Here is a 19,870-nt window from a genome sequence, read left to right as displayed (position 1 = left end):
TACTGTGACAGCACCACTTGTGTGCTTACCTTTGTATCACATACCTTGATACTGTTCGTCATTCCAAATTATATATTCATCGAGAATAAACGTGTTTCCTTTCTTTGCTAATTCCCGCGTGTTAAATCTTTTTTCCAAGCCCATCCGAAATACCGTTTTTAGGGAAAACACGTATATCGGAACAAAAATGCCCCCGACATACATGTATTTGCCATGCCAATTTCCCCACGCTCCATGGATTTGAAGTCTGTGTTAGGGAAACACATTTCAGTCGCAACAAAAATACCCCTAACTTTCATGTGTTTGCAATGCAGATTTCCCCAAGGCTGATTGGTTTTGATGGCTGTGTTAGGGAAACTGTAGATCGGGCCAATCAAAACAAGGCAGTTAGGGCGTGTAGATAACGCCTAACATTTTACAGTTATTCAATTGTTTCTCTAATGAAAAATAACATTTTATTCATTGCGATAGAAGCATAGAAATATTCCCTATCAATCCCTATCAATCATTTTCCCGATCCAGTAAGAAATGTTCGAGTTATAAGCATTCAGAATCTTTCATTTTCTCCTGCATGTTCTGTGTTTAGGTTTTCATTTTACCCTCCATATACTCCGGTTAAACGTAGTCCCACGTCAAAAATATTGGACCACCGTATTTAACTGCTTCAGTAATACCGAGGTGCCCTAGCTTTATTTAGCACCCTGCAATAATAGCCGGAATAAGCTTGTGTTTAACAGTCAAGACAAAATCATGATTCGGTAGATTTGGCTCAGGAAACACACCTCTTTCGGTCCCAGAATCGAAGCTAGTTGCTCAACTCTATATGGATTGAAGGAATTTATTTAAGAATAAAAATGGAATTTTGTTACGTAACGATCACGGCTACCCCCTCACCCTATGGCACATTAGGTATCGAAATCTCGAGCTCCCTCCTCCCCCCTACTTGCGTTACGCAATTTGTGCACGAATTACTTGATCACATTTTGTGAAAGGTGGTGAGCTAGAAACTAGGACCTAGATTCCATCGAACTAGTAATTTAATTGTGGTGTGGTTTGTGATGCCGCGTGATAGATTTGCCTAATATCAAATTCCTCTCTTTTCCATATTCCATGTTCACCGGAGCTTATTCCGACCATATCTCCGGAATCAGTTGAGCGATTCCAACCATATTCGATAGTGACATCTAGAATTAGAATACTTTCCATTCGACGGTTGCCACATTCAAACTGTTAACTGGCAAATTTAGGAGGCCGGTGTGGCCCCCATGGGGTGCCGGTTTCACTCGCATTGGTTGGTTAACTCTGTTTATATGTCAGCATTGAAAATTGACTATTACTTGAAAAATTGCCCTTATATCTCATGGATTTTTTTTTATTCTTTATTTAAGAGGCTTTCAATCTCCTGGGCTGGTTCGCCTCTGTAGTGACGGCAGTAAATATTGCCGCAAGGTACAACAACTTACATAAAATGTATATAAAACATTAACGAAAGAAGAACGCATTAAAACATTTTTAAATAAATTGAATAAAAAATACTAGTTTTTCTCCAATTGCTGCTTGCTTTCTGAACCAGCTGGTAAGGATGTCCTCGGACCATGGCTCCAGGCCAGTGGAGAGGAAGCCGTACCGTTGAAGATGCCGAGAAGTTCTTATTCTCGGCATCTTCAACGGTACGGCTTCCTATATATCATGGAAAATAATTTAGACATTTCAATTCTGTGAGGAAAACATAACAATATGTGCCCTCAGATCTCACGAAACAATACTTTCCCTTATGGGACCTTGCTTTCCACCAGTTCCCCTATTAATAACACAACAATGGAAGCCTCATATCAACAGTCCCGCTGTGTATGGTCCAACTGGTGACCATTCGAACGATAGCAATATTCTTACGCCGAAAAAGACGACATGTGTATCGATAAGATAGGAATACTTTACGCCTAAATGGCTACTGTGTAATATACAACAAATTATCGTGAGATAAAAATGTACACGAATAAATTCGGCTCTGTTACAGCTAATTGCTAAATGAGCCTAATAAAATAAACAGATGGGATGAAAAAAACGATATACGATGCGTTTTACACTGATATGCGATATAATACTGCATATCGCGATACTAGGATGATCGTTATACCGATATACGACTAAATTCATCAATAATATAGAAAATCGTGTTTTTGCATTTTATATGATTTCGGATACACATGATGCATCCTTTGATTGATATTTTATACGTTTGTAATTTGATACGAATTTATTTGCAACCTTGCATGGGCAAAAGTTACACGATTTAATGTTGGTTGGGTGGTGCACTTGCATTCTGTTTAAGATGCGAATGTCATTTCCTGTTGCTGTAAATACTCTTTTGTGGGCATAAACGACATATTTTACAAATGAACCAAAATAAAGTTTATAAACTGTGCACAAGCGTATTGTGTTTCGTTTACAAACAACACAGTAAATTTCCAATATCACTGCAGAATGGTTCTGACGTATTGAACCACCTCACAGATGACACGATTTTTTGTATGCTTCTCGAATGTAAACACATTTCGACCTTTCTGGCTAACACCGCAATGGACTAATCACAGCAAAAAACTATTGACGTTTCCATTTTGGAACATTGTGTACGAATGGTACAAATGTTGCGGCAGTGACGCTTTCCAAGTTGTGAATAAACCTTGTACTATTAAAAGTAAAATATTTTAATTTTGGAAAGTTCTGGTTGATGCGATGGCATTGAAAACCTATGGCGACAAGCCTCTGAGCTTCCAAATTGAGGAAAATGGAGAATATTTCTGTATTGGCTCGGAGGTAATAATGTGTGAGAGCTACGAACTAAACACAATCTTGCGGCATTACGTCCTAATGCAATTGAATTTGATGTTAACAACTCTTCTAGGTGGGAAATTATCTCCGATTGTTTCGAGGTGTGCTCTACAAGAAATACCCGGGCATGGTTCGGCGGATGTTATCTCCAGAGGAACGAAAGAAATTGCTTGACTCCGGTATTAGTAATCAGTTTCTAGCAAGTTCGGTGTCTCTACTGAAGGCAAACGAAGTGCAGGATATTCTAGATGGGAACGATGAAAAATACAAAGCCGTCTCAGTTACAACAACTGAACCTCCGGCTCCAAGGGAGAGCAAGTCGAGCAAAAAGCAACCACCGTGGGTACCTACAATGCCAAATTCCAGTCATCTGGATGCTGTTCCACAAGCAACTCCCATAAACAGAAATCGTGTTTACAATAAGAAAATACGTACATTCCCGATGTGTTTCGACGATACGGATCCGACGTTGAACGTGGAAAACTCTTCTCAAACGGAAGTCTTGGTTCCAATCCGATTGGATATGGAAATTGAGGGACAAAAGCTGCGTGATACTTTTACTTGGAATAGAAATGAGTCAATGATAACACCGGAGCAGTTCGCAGAGGTTCTCTGTGATGATTTGGACTTGAATCCAACGCCATTTGTGCCGGCTATAGCCGCCGCTATTCGTCAACAGATTGAAGCTTATCCGAGCGAGCCGATTGTACTCGAGGAAGGTTCCGATCAACGCGTGCTGGTCAAATTGAACATCCACGTTGGAAACACTTCGTTGGTCGACCAGGTCGAATGGGACATGGCCCAGAAGGATAATAATCCGGAGGATTTTGCTATCAAGCTATGCGCTGAGCTAGGGTTGGGAGGGGAATTCGTTACAGCTATTTCCTACTCGATTCGTGGTCAGTTGTCTTGGCATCAGCGAACTTACGCGTTCAGCGAAGCACCGCTTGCCACGGTGGAGGTTCCCTTCAGGACGCCAAGCGATGCGGATCAGTGGGCACCATTCCTGGAGACGCTCACCGATGCCGAAATGGAGAAAAAGATTCGTGATCAGGATCGCAACACCAGACGTATGCGCCGGTTGGCTAACACCTACACGTAGATATAATTTTAAAGTAGATGGTAAGGTAAACTAATTTGTGACTTTCTGAGTACAGCAAAATATATATGTCCGTATAGTGATTGAGTAATTGCTTGCTTGTAATTTATAAGAATCTCCCTTTTTACAATGTTTGATTCATATCGAAGCATAATGCCTTTTTGACGTAGAACTTCGTCTTTCTTTAAGGGTGCCTAATCAGAAAACAGGTCACGTTTCAATGAAATAAAGTTAACGTTAATAACTATTTTTTGCTGCCAAGGGATTTTGGCGATTTACATACCAAACGAATCGGAAATTCACTAAGATTTGTTTGATATGCTGGAAATTACAATACTCTGGTGTGTAAATAGTTTTATTTGATGAAAACTAGAAGCATTTCCATTTTTCCATACATTTGTTTTGCTCATTCGTGAAATTTCCTACCCGTGCCATCAATAACGAGCATCTTATCGACGAACAACGGAGGGGAAAGTCTCCATGAACAAAGGAAAAGAAGAAGAAGAACGAAGTGGAGTATTTGCCTAAAGTATAAAAATTGAATCTCGCTGAGGCAACCTTTCAGTATCGTTCTGTATTCGAAGCAATGAACATCGCTTGTTCTTCTTTGTTTTGTATCATCACATGTCTTCGTTTTGGATTGAGCTGTGGAAGCGACCAAATTGCTCATTCGCTGATGTATCTGGTATTGTAATCATTACTTCGAACTGACGCCAATGCATAATGTTCTGAACTACACAATTGTGTGAGGAATCATCAAGCTAGGCTATCATCGGCTCACCAGGAAAAAAATAGTACTGGAATTTAGTTTGTGATTTGGTTTCACATGACAGTAGCAAAACACCAAGGATGACAGCTAAACTAATCGAGACCGGCAATATTAACAATACATGGTGAAGCAGGCGTTAAGGTTGTGCGTCAAATAATTATTTGGGGAATATCACGCTAAACCATCGTGAATGTCGTGCTTGAATGTTATGAGTTATTGGAGTTCGCGTGCCAGTCGCAAAACTACCTTCAACAAGTATGGCATTTGCGCTAATCTTTATCATAATGAAGCAATCCAACTCTTTTCGAGGTTATAGGGAATCACAGAAAGAGCAACAAAGTACATGTCGTTATGGAGTTTTGTATGCGATTTGGTTTCACTTGCCAGTAGCAAAACTTTCTCCAGTAAGGATCACATTTGCGCTTATCTCGAGAATGAGAAAGTAATGCAACTTTTCTCGAGGCCAGTAATATTAGCAGAAGCGTTTGTTTTGAGAATAGCGCAAAATGAAAATTTCGCACCATTCTAAAATAATATCCGAAGTTATAAACTAGCAACTTGAACAAAAAAAACATCATAGTTCTACGTCAACAATGCGGTCATGTTTGGATACAACCTTCTATATTTTTTTCAAATTCGTTTATTTTTACAGGCTCAGTAACATTAAGGAACTCAAAGGATCGCTTCAATTCGTTGAAGAGCGATTTCTCATGTTTCGAGCCACTTTCCATAATTTTTTCATCGACGTTTCGCGTGGCAAAGCTTTTAGGAAATTTCGCTAACATGCACGTTCTTTCCCTTCGATCAAGTTTTTAAATTCATTCTCATGGGCTAAATATGTTTGAAATTTTCGATGGTTCTCCGTTTCCGAACAGCTTTAAATGCACACGATTTTTCCACACAAAGTTTGTTATATTCCCCCAAAGGAGGTAAACCATCTCTAGAATTGATAACTACAGCAATCGCGTCCGCATATTGACGAATTTCATGTCAACTCGACTGGTCGTTGGCAGCACCATCTCAGGTATCAGTGAAAGGTTGTAAGCAGAGATGGCAACCTTCCTGATTTTTCGGGATTTTCCAGACAGGTTTTTCAAATTAGTGCTAGAAAATTTCATGCCAGATTGTCTGACGAATTTATGAAATTACAACGAGATTAAGTTTCAGGAACAACATTGTTTCATCGGGAATAATATGTATGTAGATGTATCCCCAGAGTTATTAATGTAAGAATACGTTTCAGAGTATAAGATTATTCAAGGGAAACATTCACAGTCAATATAAAAAAGGTTTAATAAGTAATTTGTTCGTCTGATTCAAAGCAGAATCCACTTTTATGATGGAACTATGGTAAATATATCTACAACCGTACTAAATATCATAAAATTAGGAAAAATTCAACAAGTCTTCCACTGCTGATATGCTTTTCTCATTTGTTGAGTAAAGATTCTTTCCAAAGCATGGACGATGAATTCAGTGAAAATTTGAATATAAATTGCTCTGCAATTGACTGTAGTGATGCTGTAGGGTTTTCGGAAAAAATATAAACGATAAAAAGGGTCGGCGAAACACTAGCATATCCGCATAAGCGGGGATTTACACCATGCTTATTAATTGTTCTACATATCCGGTCTTCACGCGAAGAAAGATATACTCTGTTTCTGGTAGAATTTGGAATGGATTCTGTATTATGAGATGCTACCAAGCAACCTGTTTCTCACATATATGGCACGCAGCAGTTTTCGACGAGGAAGCAAATATGTTCTGGAAGGATAGAATATTCAAGCTGTGTGAAAAATGACGAAAGATTGAGAGACAGAACTATGGATATAAAATTAAATTATAATGCTTTGAATGAAAATTATGTTTTTGATTTCCCAAAAATCGTCATTAACTTTTTGGACAACCCATTATGAGCTATCTTGATTTATCCCGATTTTTATTTTCATTCTTCCTGATTTTTTAAAACTATAGTTGTTAACCCTGGTTGTGAGTGTAAACACATGGATCCTTTAAGAGAAGGTGGAAGTCAAGACGGGTCTATGGTACTAGGTGAGGCCGTTTCGTCACTAAGTTGGTTAGGGGAGCGGTATATGAAAAAAGTACGGAAGAAAGCAGAAGGGGAATTATTTGCTTGAAGCGTGAAACAGACAGGCTGATCACGAGCGTGCTTGGGCACAGGCGTATTGTGCTTTGTTTACCAACAAAACACAGTAGACTCCAAGATGGCTGAAGAGTTATTTTAGCAAGTTGGCCCACCTTAAGGCTGATTTAGACGATGCCAGTCAGCGCTCTAGTTGAAGTATCCAGTGAACAGAGAACAGACACTCTGTTCAAGATACTTGTACCAGTATCGAACAAGTAATTGGCCTCTAACTTGAACAGAGTGTCTGTTCTCTGTTCACTGGATACTTCAACTAGAGCGCTGACTGGCATCGTCTAAATCAGCCTTTAGGATATACTTCTAGGTGCCTTGGTGGAAGCTAGCCACAAATAGCTGCCTAAGGCGGCTCGCACACCGGAGCAATAAGCAACTAGCAACTGTTAACATGCAATAAGCAATATTATCGCCAATGGATTTTTCCATTTAATTTTTGTTGATCTCGCACACCGACGCAATACGATATCTCTGTCGCCTTTACAGAGCAACACATGTCGCTAGCAACATGGCTGTCGGTTGAAGAGCAACTTATCGCCCATATTTTGACAAGTTTCGTACATTAAGCCGATTGTTTGCATAATGTCAGGGGTTTTTATTGCTCTGGTATGCGAAGAACAACAAAATATGTTGCCTGTTGTATATTGTGTATTGCAGTTTGCTAGTTGCTTATTGCTGCTGTGTGCGAGCCGCCTAAATGGCGCTCATTTCTTTCATCTCCCTCCCTCACCCCTCGTCGGGAAATCAAAAATTTTGCGAAACAGTGTGAAGAAAATTATCGTTTTCGCACACTTCCCATCAAGTAATATCAACCAAACTCTAATCGATTATTCACAAGATATTAAATTTTCATCTGCTGTCGCATTGTATAGTGAACAACGTCGGAAAACTCGAGTTAGTGCTCTGAAAGTTGATTATTCACCTTAAGGTGAAGGTGGAAGCTAGCCATTGTAGTAGTATAGGTAAACCCACGTGTAAAAATGGGGAAATAGTGTTTGTGAGAGAAGAGCAAAGCACACGTAAATAGATCAATTCACTTATCAGACTGTGTGACGCTTCATTAACACGAGTCTTTGAATACATTTGAAAAAAATTACAATTCAATACTAAAGTAAAATGTATGAACAATATGTTCCGATGAACAATTGCAAAAATAAATACATATAGAAGGTGCATTTGCATAAGAAGTGAAATTCTGATTATACGCGAGCGTAACATGGGCAAATTCATAACACATGCGAATTGGGGCTCTTTTGGTATTAACAAGTTCTTCCGCATAGTAACTCGATGTTGATAATTCCTTAATATTTTCCTTCATTGATCGTATTGTTTTCACATATTCACGTTGGAGAACCTTTACCCTTCCTTCTCTTCGTTGGCCGAAGCATTTTGATTGAATGTAATACTTTTCCGTTTACTGTTTTTGAAAGCATAGGCAGCTGTGGCAGTGTTCCGAGCTCTGCCATACAATTTTCTTACCCAATGTTAAAGTTGCTAAAACTTACATTATAGACCCATTAAACGTTGAAATAATAATTGTATTAATATCAACACAATTTTACTCTATTGATTTTCATGACATGAAACGCTATGGCTAAGGAATAACATTTTATTGAGTGGTTTTTATAGCCGTTTCGATGATGTTGTCTGGCATCAGTGTCGAAAAAATAACGATGCTTTCACCCGTACAAACAAAACCATTGCCGAAGATTGAAAAATGAAAATTTAACTTTCAGAGCACTAACTCGAGTTTTCCGACGTTGTTCACTATACAGTGCGACAGCAGATGAAAATTTATTATCTTGTGAATAATCGATTAGAGTTTGGTTGATATTACTTGATGGGAAGTGTGCGAAAACGATCATTTTCTTCACACTGTTTCGCAAAATTATTGATTTTCGGGCGAGGGGTGAGGGAGGGAGATGAAAGAAATGAGCGCCATTGTGGCAGCCATATGTGGGTAGCTTCCACCTTCACCTTAAAAGAAAATATTTTAATCTATATAATGTGCCTTTTTTTCTATTTTTAATCTATATAATGTGTCTATTCTTTCTAATCAGTGTGTGTTATGTGAACTCGTATGCCATGTATATTGGTTCAGAAGAATTCAACCTATTGTTGATAGGAATTTTGATTGACAAGTGATCACTACCGGTGGGATCCTGGATTACATTTCACTTGCAATCTGACGATAGTGAATTCGAGCAAAGCGAAAGGTTAAGATCAGTTGGATTAGGTACACGCCTTGTTTACCCAGTGTTCGAAACGGTCATATTGACTACAAATATATTGATACAAAGGTCATAAATCAACAATGAACGGTTGTCGTCGTACTGTTCCCCTCCCAAGACGGCTCCGTGAGAGTTTAAGTATCCCTAGATGTACCGTAGCTCAGGAAGGAGTCAGCACATGTATGCAAGCTGCTTGCGGCTTACCGCAGCTCTCGGTGGTCCATACAAGCTGACAATACAGAGATCATTCCTCTTAAGGATAATGACTTAACTGTTAACGTATGGTACCAAGCTATGCGATTCTACAAGATAACTCGATGATAAAGGCGAAATGTGGGATTCGTTCTTTCAATTGGCTATTGGTTCGAAAAATAATTTCTAGAGTAAAAACAAAAACCATCAATTTCATTTATTAAAAAACCGTAAAATTACATTTTGGCATTTCTACATAGATGATTTCCAAATATTTCATCATTGGTTGGATGCTATGTAAACTATTTCCTTCGCACCTTTTTTATCGTCACTCCAGCTACCTTGAACTCAACGTCCATAGCTGAATGGCCCGTTGTACTTTGTACAATAGTTTGTACTTTCTGCTGAGTGACAGTGCTTGAAACAGGACTAGAGATCTTTTTTTGGACGATCAGTGGATGCTTCGATTGATCGTTTCGATGATACGATTTCGGGGCATTACAACCGACTGCTTGGCGTGCGTTACAACTTTCATCTCCACTGTCATCATCCTCGCAAACTTGTGAAGCGCTATTTTGTCGCATGCTGCTTAAAAAGCTTATAATGTCTACCGCATCACACGACTCATCTAATTGTTCCAGAAATCCGCTATATTGCTCCTCCTTTCCATCACCCAACTGAAAATCATCTTCATCGCACAATTTGCTTCTTTTCGAGTCTCGACCACAAAGGGAAAGCTCTGGCGATTGCAGCCTCTTTCGAGATTCCGATTTGTGTTCCGTAACTGACGTTGCGCTCGGCAACGGTTTCATATCTATGACGGAGGTAGACGGCGGCGTTAAGCGCGGTTGTTTGTAAAGCGCACCCAATAGTGTCAGGGCCTTTTTTTGGACACCTCCCGAATTCTCAACACGCTGTTCCCTGGGGGGGCGTTTCGGTTTCGCTATTTTTGTAGTTTCTGGCTGCCTTTCGGTTACCGTAGTGCACTGCCGTTGAAAATCTCTACCTTTGACAAATTTTCCACCGCTGCTAGGATCCAAACTGTTATTCGATTGCTTCCCAAATGTCATCAATGGTTTGAAATTGGACTGTTGAACATGCTGAACATGCAATGCCGATATACTTTGTGAATAATCATTATCAGGATTCCCTGGGAATGTCAACTCTAGGGACTGCTGACCGGTATCGTGTGAAGTGTGACTAATTTGAGGAATATCAATTATAGGCGCTTCCACATCCTTCATCGTTTCCTCGGGAATCTCATCAACAAAGTAATAGCAATTGGTGTGTTCATCAAAAATTCGGGAAGAAGTCTGACCTGGCTCCGATTTCATTGTCGGTGACGACGGAGGATGTTCTCGAAATGCGCGACCACTGTCCGGAGACATCATGTTATATGTTCTAGACATTCGCAGGATATTACTTGCGGTCTGTATAATCTGCTGGATGCACGATTCATCTACATTACCTCTATCCGAAACCGTTTCATCTGCAACGGAAGCATCTTCTTTATCTTCGTACTCCACTGGTTCTTCTTTTATTTGCACTTCATCGTCGTCTATAACAATTATATCATCGCAATCCTGCACATTTTTCTGTTGGGAATCTGCTATGTTTGGCTTCGGATTGAATTTTAGTCTCTCCGGATTGCATTGCTCCCAAACATCCTGATGCAGTTCTATTTCATTGGGTGTTGCCTTCTCCAAGTGAATCCAACGCCAGGCATGCGGAGTAAGCTTAGTAACCTCTACTGGAGCGTTCCTCCGTTTGGAAGATCGATTGTACGTCTTTTTGGGAGCATGTATTACCTTTATATCCAACTCCAAATTATTACTGTAAATCGGTGTGATTGACGAAGTATTACGTCCGCTCACACAAGGATCATTTTCCTTTGCATCCACTCTCGCCACGGATACCACGGCGGAGCTATCAGGAACTGTACCCTCATTTGCACTACCGGAAACGCTGGAATTGCACAAACCGTGCGTTTTTTTGACCTTCGAGTCAGAATCTGCCTCTGCTAATCCTGTTTCAGGAGAACTGCATCGAGTTGCATCCGCAAGCGTTTGTGTTCTGAGGCTGGCTGATTCAGGTTCTAGTTTTTCCGGCTCAGGATTCGGTGATCCGTGTTTCGAAGAACTTTGGCTGACTGCTTCATCAATCTCCTCGATGACAAAATCGTTCACACTGGTAGCAACAGAAACATCACTTTCGATGTCAGATTCCAGCTCGGTGGTGGATTCAGATGGCAACGCCGTGAGAATTGATTCATCCTGCCCTAGAAAAAGATAAAGGATAACGAAATATTATACTATGAAATACATTTTTCAATACCAAATAGATACTTCAAGATGGGAAGAGGGAATAGTGACAAATGACACGTAATTGGATTGCAGAAACTTTGAATGATAAAAAACCAAACAAATTAATCTATTTCGACTGCAAACAAAAGCTGTTTACTGTGGGCTTATTGAACCCCATAGCTCTCGCTGCTGATGTGTAGGGTGTTTCACGTTGTTTTTTTGCCAACTCAAAGGTCAGACGAAGGATATTGGAAATAAGGATCTCAAGTTCGAGCAGGTGACGGGCAAACTCCTGTTCGTGGTCCGGGGTAAATAATGTTGGTCCCAACTACCGAAGATGTGGCCGATGAGCCTTTTTTGTTGACCTACTCAATGTTGGTTCTGGCTGTTTTCAGCTGAGTATCAACGCAGCTCTGACGTTTTGTCTTCTAAACATAAACACGAGACATCTATAAAAACTAAGGACGCATTTTTCCTGTCAGTGAGACACAAAGCAGGTGTCGGTTTTACCCTGACTGAATATGTTGATTTCACCCCGAATGGATTCCAAATTTCAAAACAACGTTTTTGAGCATCGATAAACGACAAAACCACCTACCGTCTCACAAAATATACTAAACGATGATCTAAGATGAAATGGGATCATAAAAAGTATAGAATTTTCAAAATGTTCCGACTAAAAAATTTCAATTCCACTAGCGAAATTTTACACAGACCGATTTTGTTTTTTGTTGTTTGTTTTGATGGCAATTTCCGCAGACTTAAAAATGCATGAAACATGGAGATATGGTGTTATCTCGAAAAAAAAGTTCGATTCTTTCAATTCGATAATTAATTTTTTTCTATACCTTCTTTGCCACTCAGAGAATGCCCGAAAATCCCAGAAGGTCGATTCTCGGCCAAAATTTTTTTTCGAGATGACACCTCATTTCGACGTTTCATGCATCTGAAGTCATTTGGCATCGAAAAAAAATAATTTATTTTCCATATATTTCCAAGGGGGGAGGAAGATTTTCGAGGATGAAAAAATCAAAACTTCGAGCGCTTTGAGGTACACCTAAATCATGTCCGATTGAGCTGAAACTTTGCACAGGTCATTTTTTGTGCCAATGAATAAACTGTACATGGTCAGTTCTTTAAATTCGATAGTATTTTTTTTCCATACCTTCATTGCCTCTCAGGCTAAGTCCCAAACGGTCGATTTTCGGCCAAAAATTTTTTTCGAGATGACACCAGATCTCGACGTTTCATGTATTTTTAAGTCATTTGGCATCGAAAAAAATCGATTTTCCAAATTTCTTTGAGCGCTTTGAGGCACCCCTAAATCATGTCCGATTGAGCTGAAACTTTGCACAGGTCATTTTTTTGGGCCAATAAACAAAATGTACATGGTCGGTTTTTGAAATTTGACGTAACCATTTTCGCTGCCACCCTATTGACCACTTAACAATTCCATCACGTTTGATTTGTCTCAATGTGCAGAGCTGAGTTGGAGATCTAATAGAACTTAGGAAAACACATTCCGGTCTGCACAAATGCAAGCTAGTAGAAAAGTACTTGCATGAATTTGCAATGTCTTCTTCTTCTTCTACTACTTTTCTTTGTTCACGGAGACTTTAAATCATATGATTCATTCGTCTCCGATGTTTGCAGTGTCAATTTCCCCATGATCCTTGGTTTTGAAGTCCGTAGTAATTGATGCAAACATCTTTGCTATCTATTAAGTAATGCTCGTATTTGAAATCTTAATTTTCTTCCTACATGTCCAGTGTTCAGATTTTGATTTTACCCCCTGTTAGACGTAGTCCTACGCCAGAAAAACTATTCAGAATCCGTATGCTATATATAAAATGCTGACATCCAAAACACTCACCTTTACTGGTAAATTTTGATTCCTGCGTAGCGTCCTGCGCCTGCTCAGCTTCTGGAATTTGTCCTAGCACATTTACGTTGTCGCTATGATTGCTATCAACTGAATGCACTTCATCATACGCTTGATCGGCATCAGTGGTATTCTCCCTTGAATCAGTCGATTCACGTGATTGAAGCACAACTGGTTCAGGCGTTGCTGGTTTCGACGCTTCCACTAGTACTGGCTCTTGATGTAGCTGCGCCACGGGTAGATCTTCCGGGTTGATGATCGTAATTTGGGCCACAAGACTCATCTGATCTGGCGGTTTAGCGGCTTGTTCGCTTGATGTTAAGGTATATGGTAGAGTTTGATAGATCGGCGCTGGCGGCACTGTCGTAGATGAACTCGCACCATAATACTCTATTTGGTCCGGGATAATGGAATAATGCAGCTGGTATGGGACGAGTTGCGACGTTAAGAGATTCATGCTGCTAGCAGATAAGGTTTCAAGAGAAGAATGTGGGATGTCTTCCGTCGATTTGGACAACTGCTCAACTGTTGATTCAGCTGTAATATCCTTCATAGGGATAGCTTGAGCTTTTGGTAAACGTCTTGGAGCACGAGATTTTCGGTTTGGTTTTGTGCTTGAATGTACATTGATTTGTTCGGCTTCTTCAGAAATTCCGGTTTTGGATGCCACCTGGACATGTTTTGTCTCGATTTGGACATCCTTCTCACATCCTTCTAATGGGCGCAAACGTGCACTGTTGTGTAATTTTGACAACTGTTGGAGGGAAATTTGTTTCTCGAGCTCTTCATTCGTCTTTACCCAGTTTTCACTTTTGTGAAGATCTGCATCGTTAGGATTTTGTTTCACCAGGAGCATTGTCCAAAAGAAAACCATGCGAAAGCGGTTTCGAAAGTTTTCCAGCGCATACTGGTAGTCTGTTTCATTCGGCACTAGAGTCTCATTAGTTTCTTCTGTCATTGCCTCTTCAGGGTATGTTGCACTAAGGACTATCCCTCGTAGTCCAAGAATAGTGTTGTAATTTGGAGGAAAAAGAAAGCAGTATCGTGCACTTTGTAAGTAATTTATTAACCCTGGATTAAGCCTCATCGAGAGGCTGGCACGTATGAACTTTATCTCATCGATAGTGAACAATTCAGAGTAGTCATTAACTCGCTCGAAAGAAGTTGTACAGTGTAACAAATGAAATATTGCCTTATTGATGCAATAAATCTTGAGATTCTCTTTAGGCGGAAATTGATCGCCGAACTTATAATGGAACGAATGTTTGAACTTCGCGAAGAACCTTTTTCTAAATAAACATTTGATAGTGTCGGAAAAATGTCGATTTTTAAACAAAGGATCTCGTTTCTTTCGAACTTTCCGTTCCTTTTTTGGGGCACTAGAAGTGGAAGGCAACTCTTGATCCTCCGCTTCCCTTGATGTTGATTCTGTTTGTATATCGACCATGGTTTTCTTCCAATTTTCGTTATTCACTTTGGTAGAGAGCCTTTTCTCCTTTCGTGGTACGTCATCCAGTGTGGCATCGGGGTTTTTCTCGAGAAATTTTTCGATCGTGTAATACCGAGTTCGACAACTCAAACGCGAATGATTCCCAAGTGCTTTGGAACAAGCAGCCCACGATATTTTTCGGGGTCCTTCCTCGGTTAGATTTTCTCTAATAAAATTGATGAGCCGATAATCTTCCTCAATTGTCCAGCCAGAATGTTTGTTAACGTACTTCAAAGTATGATTGTAACGTGCCCAGATCTGACGGTTGGTTCTTCCAGGGAGTAAGTTTGGGGGGATGAATCGAAACTCATCGCCACACTCCTGCACGTAAGCGGTGATAATACAATCTTCCTCCGGAGTAAATTTGGTATTCTTCGTTGGCCTCATAAGTGTAAACATATAACGATTGTAACATTGGATTTTGTTCCGCAAGGGCATTTTTTCGACAACTTTGTTCCACACTATGTTTGATCCGATCCTGTTTTCATCAACTAGTTTAACTAAAAGTTCGTCTTCTTCCTCAGTCCATCGTTCGTGTTTGATCTGGGCCAAGTCGGAGAATGTTGTCTGATAATGAACGAAACACTGATAAGGGGATCTACCTGGAACCTCTTTGGCGATTTCAATCCAGTTTTGGCGGTGATACTTTTCAGTCGCCGCAAGCAGTTGTTTTTCTTCGTTGTGGTTCCAACTACTCCTTACCAATCCCGGTATCATATAGTTGTTCCAAATTCCGATGCAAGCCGCTACCGAATGCCTTCCACTAATATTCACATTTGAAATACGCATCCAGTCTATTTCAAACTTTTGGCTGGGATACTCTTTCGGGAACAGTTCAACCTTCTCCCACAAAACACCTATTTCCTTGCCTTTCAAGGACACAATTTCTCGCCTCAGCCTCTCCGCTTCCAGCCCGTTTCCGATCTTTTTAATCTTCAATCGATTCTCTACACTGATGAACTCAATGATCTGCGTTTTTACACCCTTCAAAATATTAACCTTATCTTTGATGGTCCAGTTGGTGTCCGTTACTTCGAACATGTCTAATGGGAAGAATTCTTTCCGAACGTTCTTCCGATACAAATAATCATCGTTGTGAGGTCCGGGGTACAGATCTTCGTCCTTGAAATATGGCTGCCCACAGATATAGCCGGATGTCCTTGACTTACCTACCAGCGGTTTTTTAGTGCTGCGATATTCCGAAATCTGTTTTTCTATCTCCCCTTGTCGTTCCTGACACTGGACCAGCAATATTTCTAGTTTATTTTTAAGTGCCTTAAGCATATTATGATACCCGCTGTTTAGATTCAGTGCATTCTCCGTTGTGATGTTTACATTTTCGCAGATTATATCTTTGGCCGTAGCCGTGTAATCTACCTCCTTTTGCTCTTTTTCCTACAATTGGGGGAAACCTTAATTTTTCCATTCTTGGCATTTGAATTCAAACACTTACCTCACCCCAGACAGACTCGTGCTCGCTTTCCGACTCAGTTAAGTAACTGGGACAGCTCTCCGAATCTGAATTGAACTCAGACATGGTTATAATTTGTGGGTTGTGTTCAAAAAGTCGTCCGAAGTAGAATGTAAAATCAGACCAAAATCCTTGGAGATACGTGAAAACCTGCCGGGTATAATAGTTCACATACAAATACTGTTTACATTTTTCATTCTTCTATAGTTATCATCTGTCTCATATTCATCGATTGTGAACCAGTGTAGTGGAATAAGGGTGGTGTAGATGGTGGATCGTGTGAATAGATCATCGCGTTCCCATATTACGTTCTATCTTGTGACGTAAAATTTTGAAAGTATTTTTGTTTTATGTGTAAAAAAAATACGCTTGTACACGGTTTGCGTTTATCTTTAAAAAAATCTGCTAGTATCAGTTGAATACCACTGGAATTATTGAGAGAATGCAGAAATTCAGACCCTTTTGATCAACCTCTCGCTTTCACGCTTCAGGTAAACAATATCGTTTTTGCTTTCGTCCGTACTGTTTACCGCTCTCCAAACCCACTTAGTGAGCAAACGACTTTACCTGGTACCCAAGGCACCTAGAAGTATATCTTAAGGTGATGCCGTTTCGTCACGGAAGAACGGAAAAAAGCAGTAGGGGAATTATTTGCTTGAAGCGTGGAAGAGACAGATTGATCACAAGCGAGCTTGGACGTCTCAGGCTTGGACACAAGCGTATTGTGTTTTGTTTACAAACAAAATATATTAGACTTTCAAGATGGCTGAAGAGTGGTTTTAGAAAGTTGGCCCCCCTTACGGGAATGACACTGCTTCAATATAACCTCTCCACACATTTGTTCATCGGTTTCTGAATTATTTTTACAATATAGGTGCGGTAATTTCACTGTTTTTAATTTGAAAATGATTAAGTAAACTGCTATTTCATCATTTCGAATCATTTTTTTAGGCAGTTCTTGTGTTATAATTTAAAAAAATAAAAAATGTTTCAATTTATATGGATTCGATCGATAGTTTATTACTATTTTTTGCTATTTTTCTTTGCCTACCATCACTTGAACAAAGAAGGGAGTAAACTACCTTCTTATTCTACGTACTTTGATGTGAGTTGTGAAATCGCACCATCAAACCAAAGTACGTAAAATAGAAGGTAAAGGATATTTCCTGTGTATACAAACGGAGAGCGCATGAGTTACACACACAACGAAGTTAGTAATAAAAAATCCTCAATTTGTTCGACGTCCTGAAGTTTTTTCAGTATTTCTCGATTTTAAAAGTTCTAAAAATCATAAAAAATTACAATGATATAAAATGATTAAGTAAACTGCTATTTCATCATTTCGAAACATATTTTGAGAGAGTTCTTGTGTTAGAATTTAATAAACTAAAAAGTGTTTGAATTGATATGGATTCGATCGATGGTTTATTACTATTTTTGCTTTTTTTACTACACTTGAACAAAGCAGGGAGTAGACTACCTTCTTATTCTATTTACTTTGCCATCAAACTATCTTTCTCGAGATGAAGAATAGAAGGTGGGAAGACTCACGAGCTTTTCTTGTATAAACTTTGATTGTTTAGTAGCTATTTGATTGAAAGAATTTCACATATCAGGCATACCAGTCAGGTACTCAAATAGTACAAAATTGAATGTGTGAACGGATAACGTTATAAAAGTATATACAGAATCTAATTACATATTTGAAATTTTTCTCCTATTCACTATTTGTCAACTGTTTCTCCTATAATTTTCATGCATAAAATACAAGAAACGCGAATGATGCAATAACAACTAACTTTTTATTTAGTAGGCCGCAAATTTTACTATTATCTAAAGAAATAACTTTCATCATTTCGATGCCCAGAAACATTAAGCGAGCGGTAACAATGGCTGAGTTAAAGAAATTGTTTATCTCACATGTGAAATCTGTGTTGTGAAATTGTAAAAATGTTTAAATGTTTTGATGTTTGCATCAGCTATCATGTTCGTACTGATGATGAAGGATTTTTTCTGCACTATTGTTGTTATAAATTAGATTATTAAAATATATACACATGAGTAGCCTACCAACGTCTGAGCGTCGCGCGCGTTTCGGTAAACATAGAATCTTGATTTAGAACATTGGTGAAAACTGATATATGAACAGATTTTATAGGGTCTACGGTGGAAAAGGGATTCAACGGATTTTTCGTAAACTATCTTAGCATCAGATAGTTGATGAGGTGTTTCTGTGCCGGGGCAGATCTCAGAGTAAGACTTTAGTGGAAACTTTAAGATATCGGGTTAAATTCCCGCTCAGTCGAGGATCTTCCCGGGTTAGAAATTTTCTTGACATGCATTGGGATAGTTTTTTCCTAGTTTTCGCCTATATCGTGATGTTCTGTTGATAGTAAATTTATGTCTGCAACAAAACCAGTCTGTTTTATTGCATACTGGGTTTTCTTGTCTATTTTAAAATCATAAAATTATCTTAGAGATAAATCTTTCAGCTAAAACCTTCGTAGGGGTATGAGGTGGGACCATTATCATTAAATCAAAGGAACAAAAGTTTTTGCGACTCAAACTTTGGTAGTTAATGTTCTTGTTTATTTATGGCCGAGACAGAATTTCACCCAAGAAAGATTGTCCTTCTCCAGAAATTCAAATTTCATTACTTTGTCAGATTCAGGTTTTGAATTAAAGAGACTTTAAACTCTGAGAGTTCATTCGTCTCTATTCATTACTTTGTGACATTAGATACTTGCTACACGCAGCTGAGAAAGGCATCAAAAATCGAGGAAATTTTTTATCGAAATGCTGAAATTCTTTGTCGGTTTCAATACTTATACCCAACTGTTTTTTTCTTTCTAAAAAGAGATTGAATACGAAGAAAACCTTGAAAATGAGAAAAACAAAGCGTGATAGCCGAAGTCTGTTTATTTAAGTCTTATACATTGATCTTGATTTTTTGCCTTTTGATTGAACTCGAATGAAATAAATGTTGTAGTTTGTGTAATTTATATTTTCAGTTGTTTTCATGAAAGAAAAAGCTTAAATAATATAATTCTAGCATTAAGATTTAATTAAAACAAAACTTATTAATGGAAACTTGACATTTGAGAAGAAGTAAAATTGAATAGTAATTAAGTTTGGTACACCTTAATAATACTGAAATTTTAGTTCCTGCCAAAATATCAACTGGATGATTTTAAACTCTAGCATTAATTCATGTAAACATGAAGTTCGTTTTTTTTGTTCGGTTTTCAATAACAATACTTTTCCTATGTAGTGGATTATCATAAGAAAAGTAACATAACATAAGCAAAATCTGTGACGTCACAGATTTTGTTCGTGATAGAAAATATATCACCTTATATTTACATCTCGCATCTTCATCACCTTCATATGGGATCATTGGATACAACGATAATAGCATACCTGTGGTAGCTGTCAATACGTTGG

The 19,870-nt window shown here is 38.9% G+C and overlaps 2 protein-coding genes across 3 annotated transcripts; one reads left to right on the top strand and one right to left on the bottom strand.

Moving 5' to 3' along the window:
* Positions 1-2,596: 2,596 nt before the first annotated feature.
* LOC129777375 (SWI/SNF-related matrix-associated actin-dependent regulator of chromatin subfamily B member 1) lies at positions 2,597-4,022 on the top strand. The gene is made up of 2 exons (XM_055783617.1): positions 2,597-2,817; positions 2,906-4,022. The coding sequence occupies exons 1-2, from the start codon at positions 2,737-2,739 to the stop codon at positions 3,932-3,934; spliced, it is 1,110 nt and encodes a 369-aa protein (XP_055639592.1). The 5' UTR covers positions 2,597-2,736; the 3' UTR covers positions 3,935-4,022.
* A 5,494-nt stretch (positions 4,023-9,516) lies between these two features.
* LOC129779038 (uncharacterized) lies at positions 9,517-16,863 on the bottom strand. Of its 2 annotated transcripts, none has more exons than XM_055786281.1 (3): positions 16,409-16,863; positions 13,458-16,350; positions 9,517-11,559 (listed from the first exon to the last, which is right to left on the bottom strand). In XM_055786281.1, exons 1-3 carry the CDS (start codon positions 16,490-16,492, stop codon positions 9,584-9,586), a joined length of 4,953 nt encoding a protein of 1,650 aa, XP_055642256.1. In that variant the 5' UTR covers positions 16,493-16,863; the 3' UTR covers positions 9,517-9,583. The 2 variants fall into 2 exon arrangements, with proteins under 2 accessions (XP_055642256.1, XP_055642257.1); XM_055786282.1 differs by having other exon boundaries at positions 16,414-16,525.
* Between the last annotated feature and the right edge of the window lie 3,007 nt (positions 16,864-19,870).

This window comes from Toxorhynchites rutilus, chromosome 3 (assembly GCF_029784135.1).
Source record: "Toxorhynchites rutilus septentrionalis strain SRP chromosome 3, ASM2978413v1, whole genome shotgun sequence".
NCBI lineage: Eukaryota > Metazoa > Arthropoda > Insecta > Diptera > Culicidae > Toxorhynchites > Toxorhynchites rutilus.
This window is presented reverse-complemented; position numbering and strand designations above follow the sequence as displayed.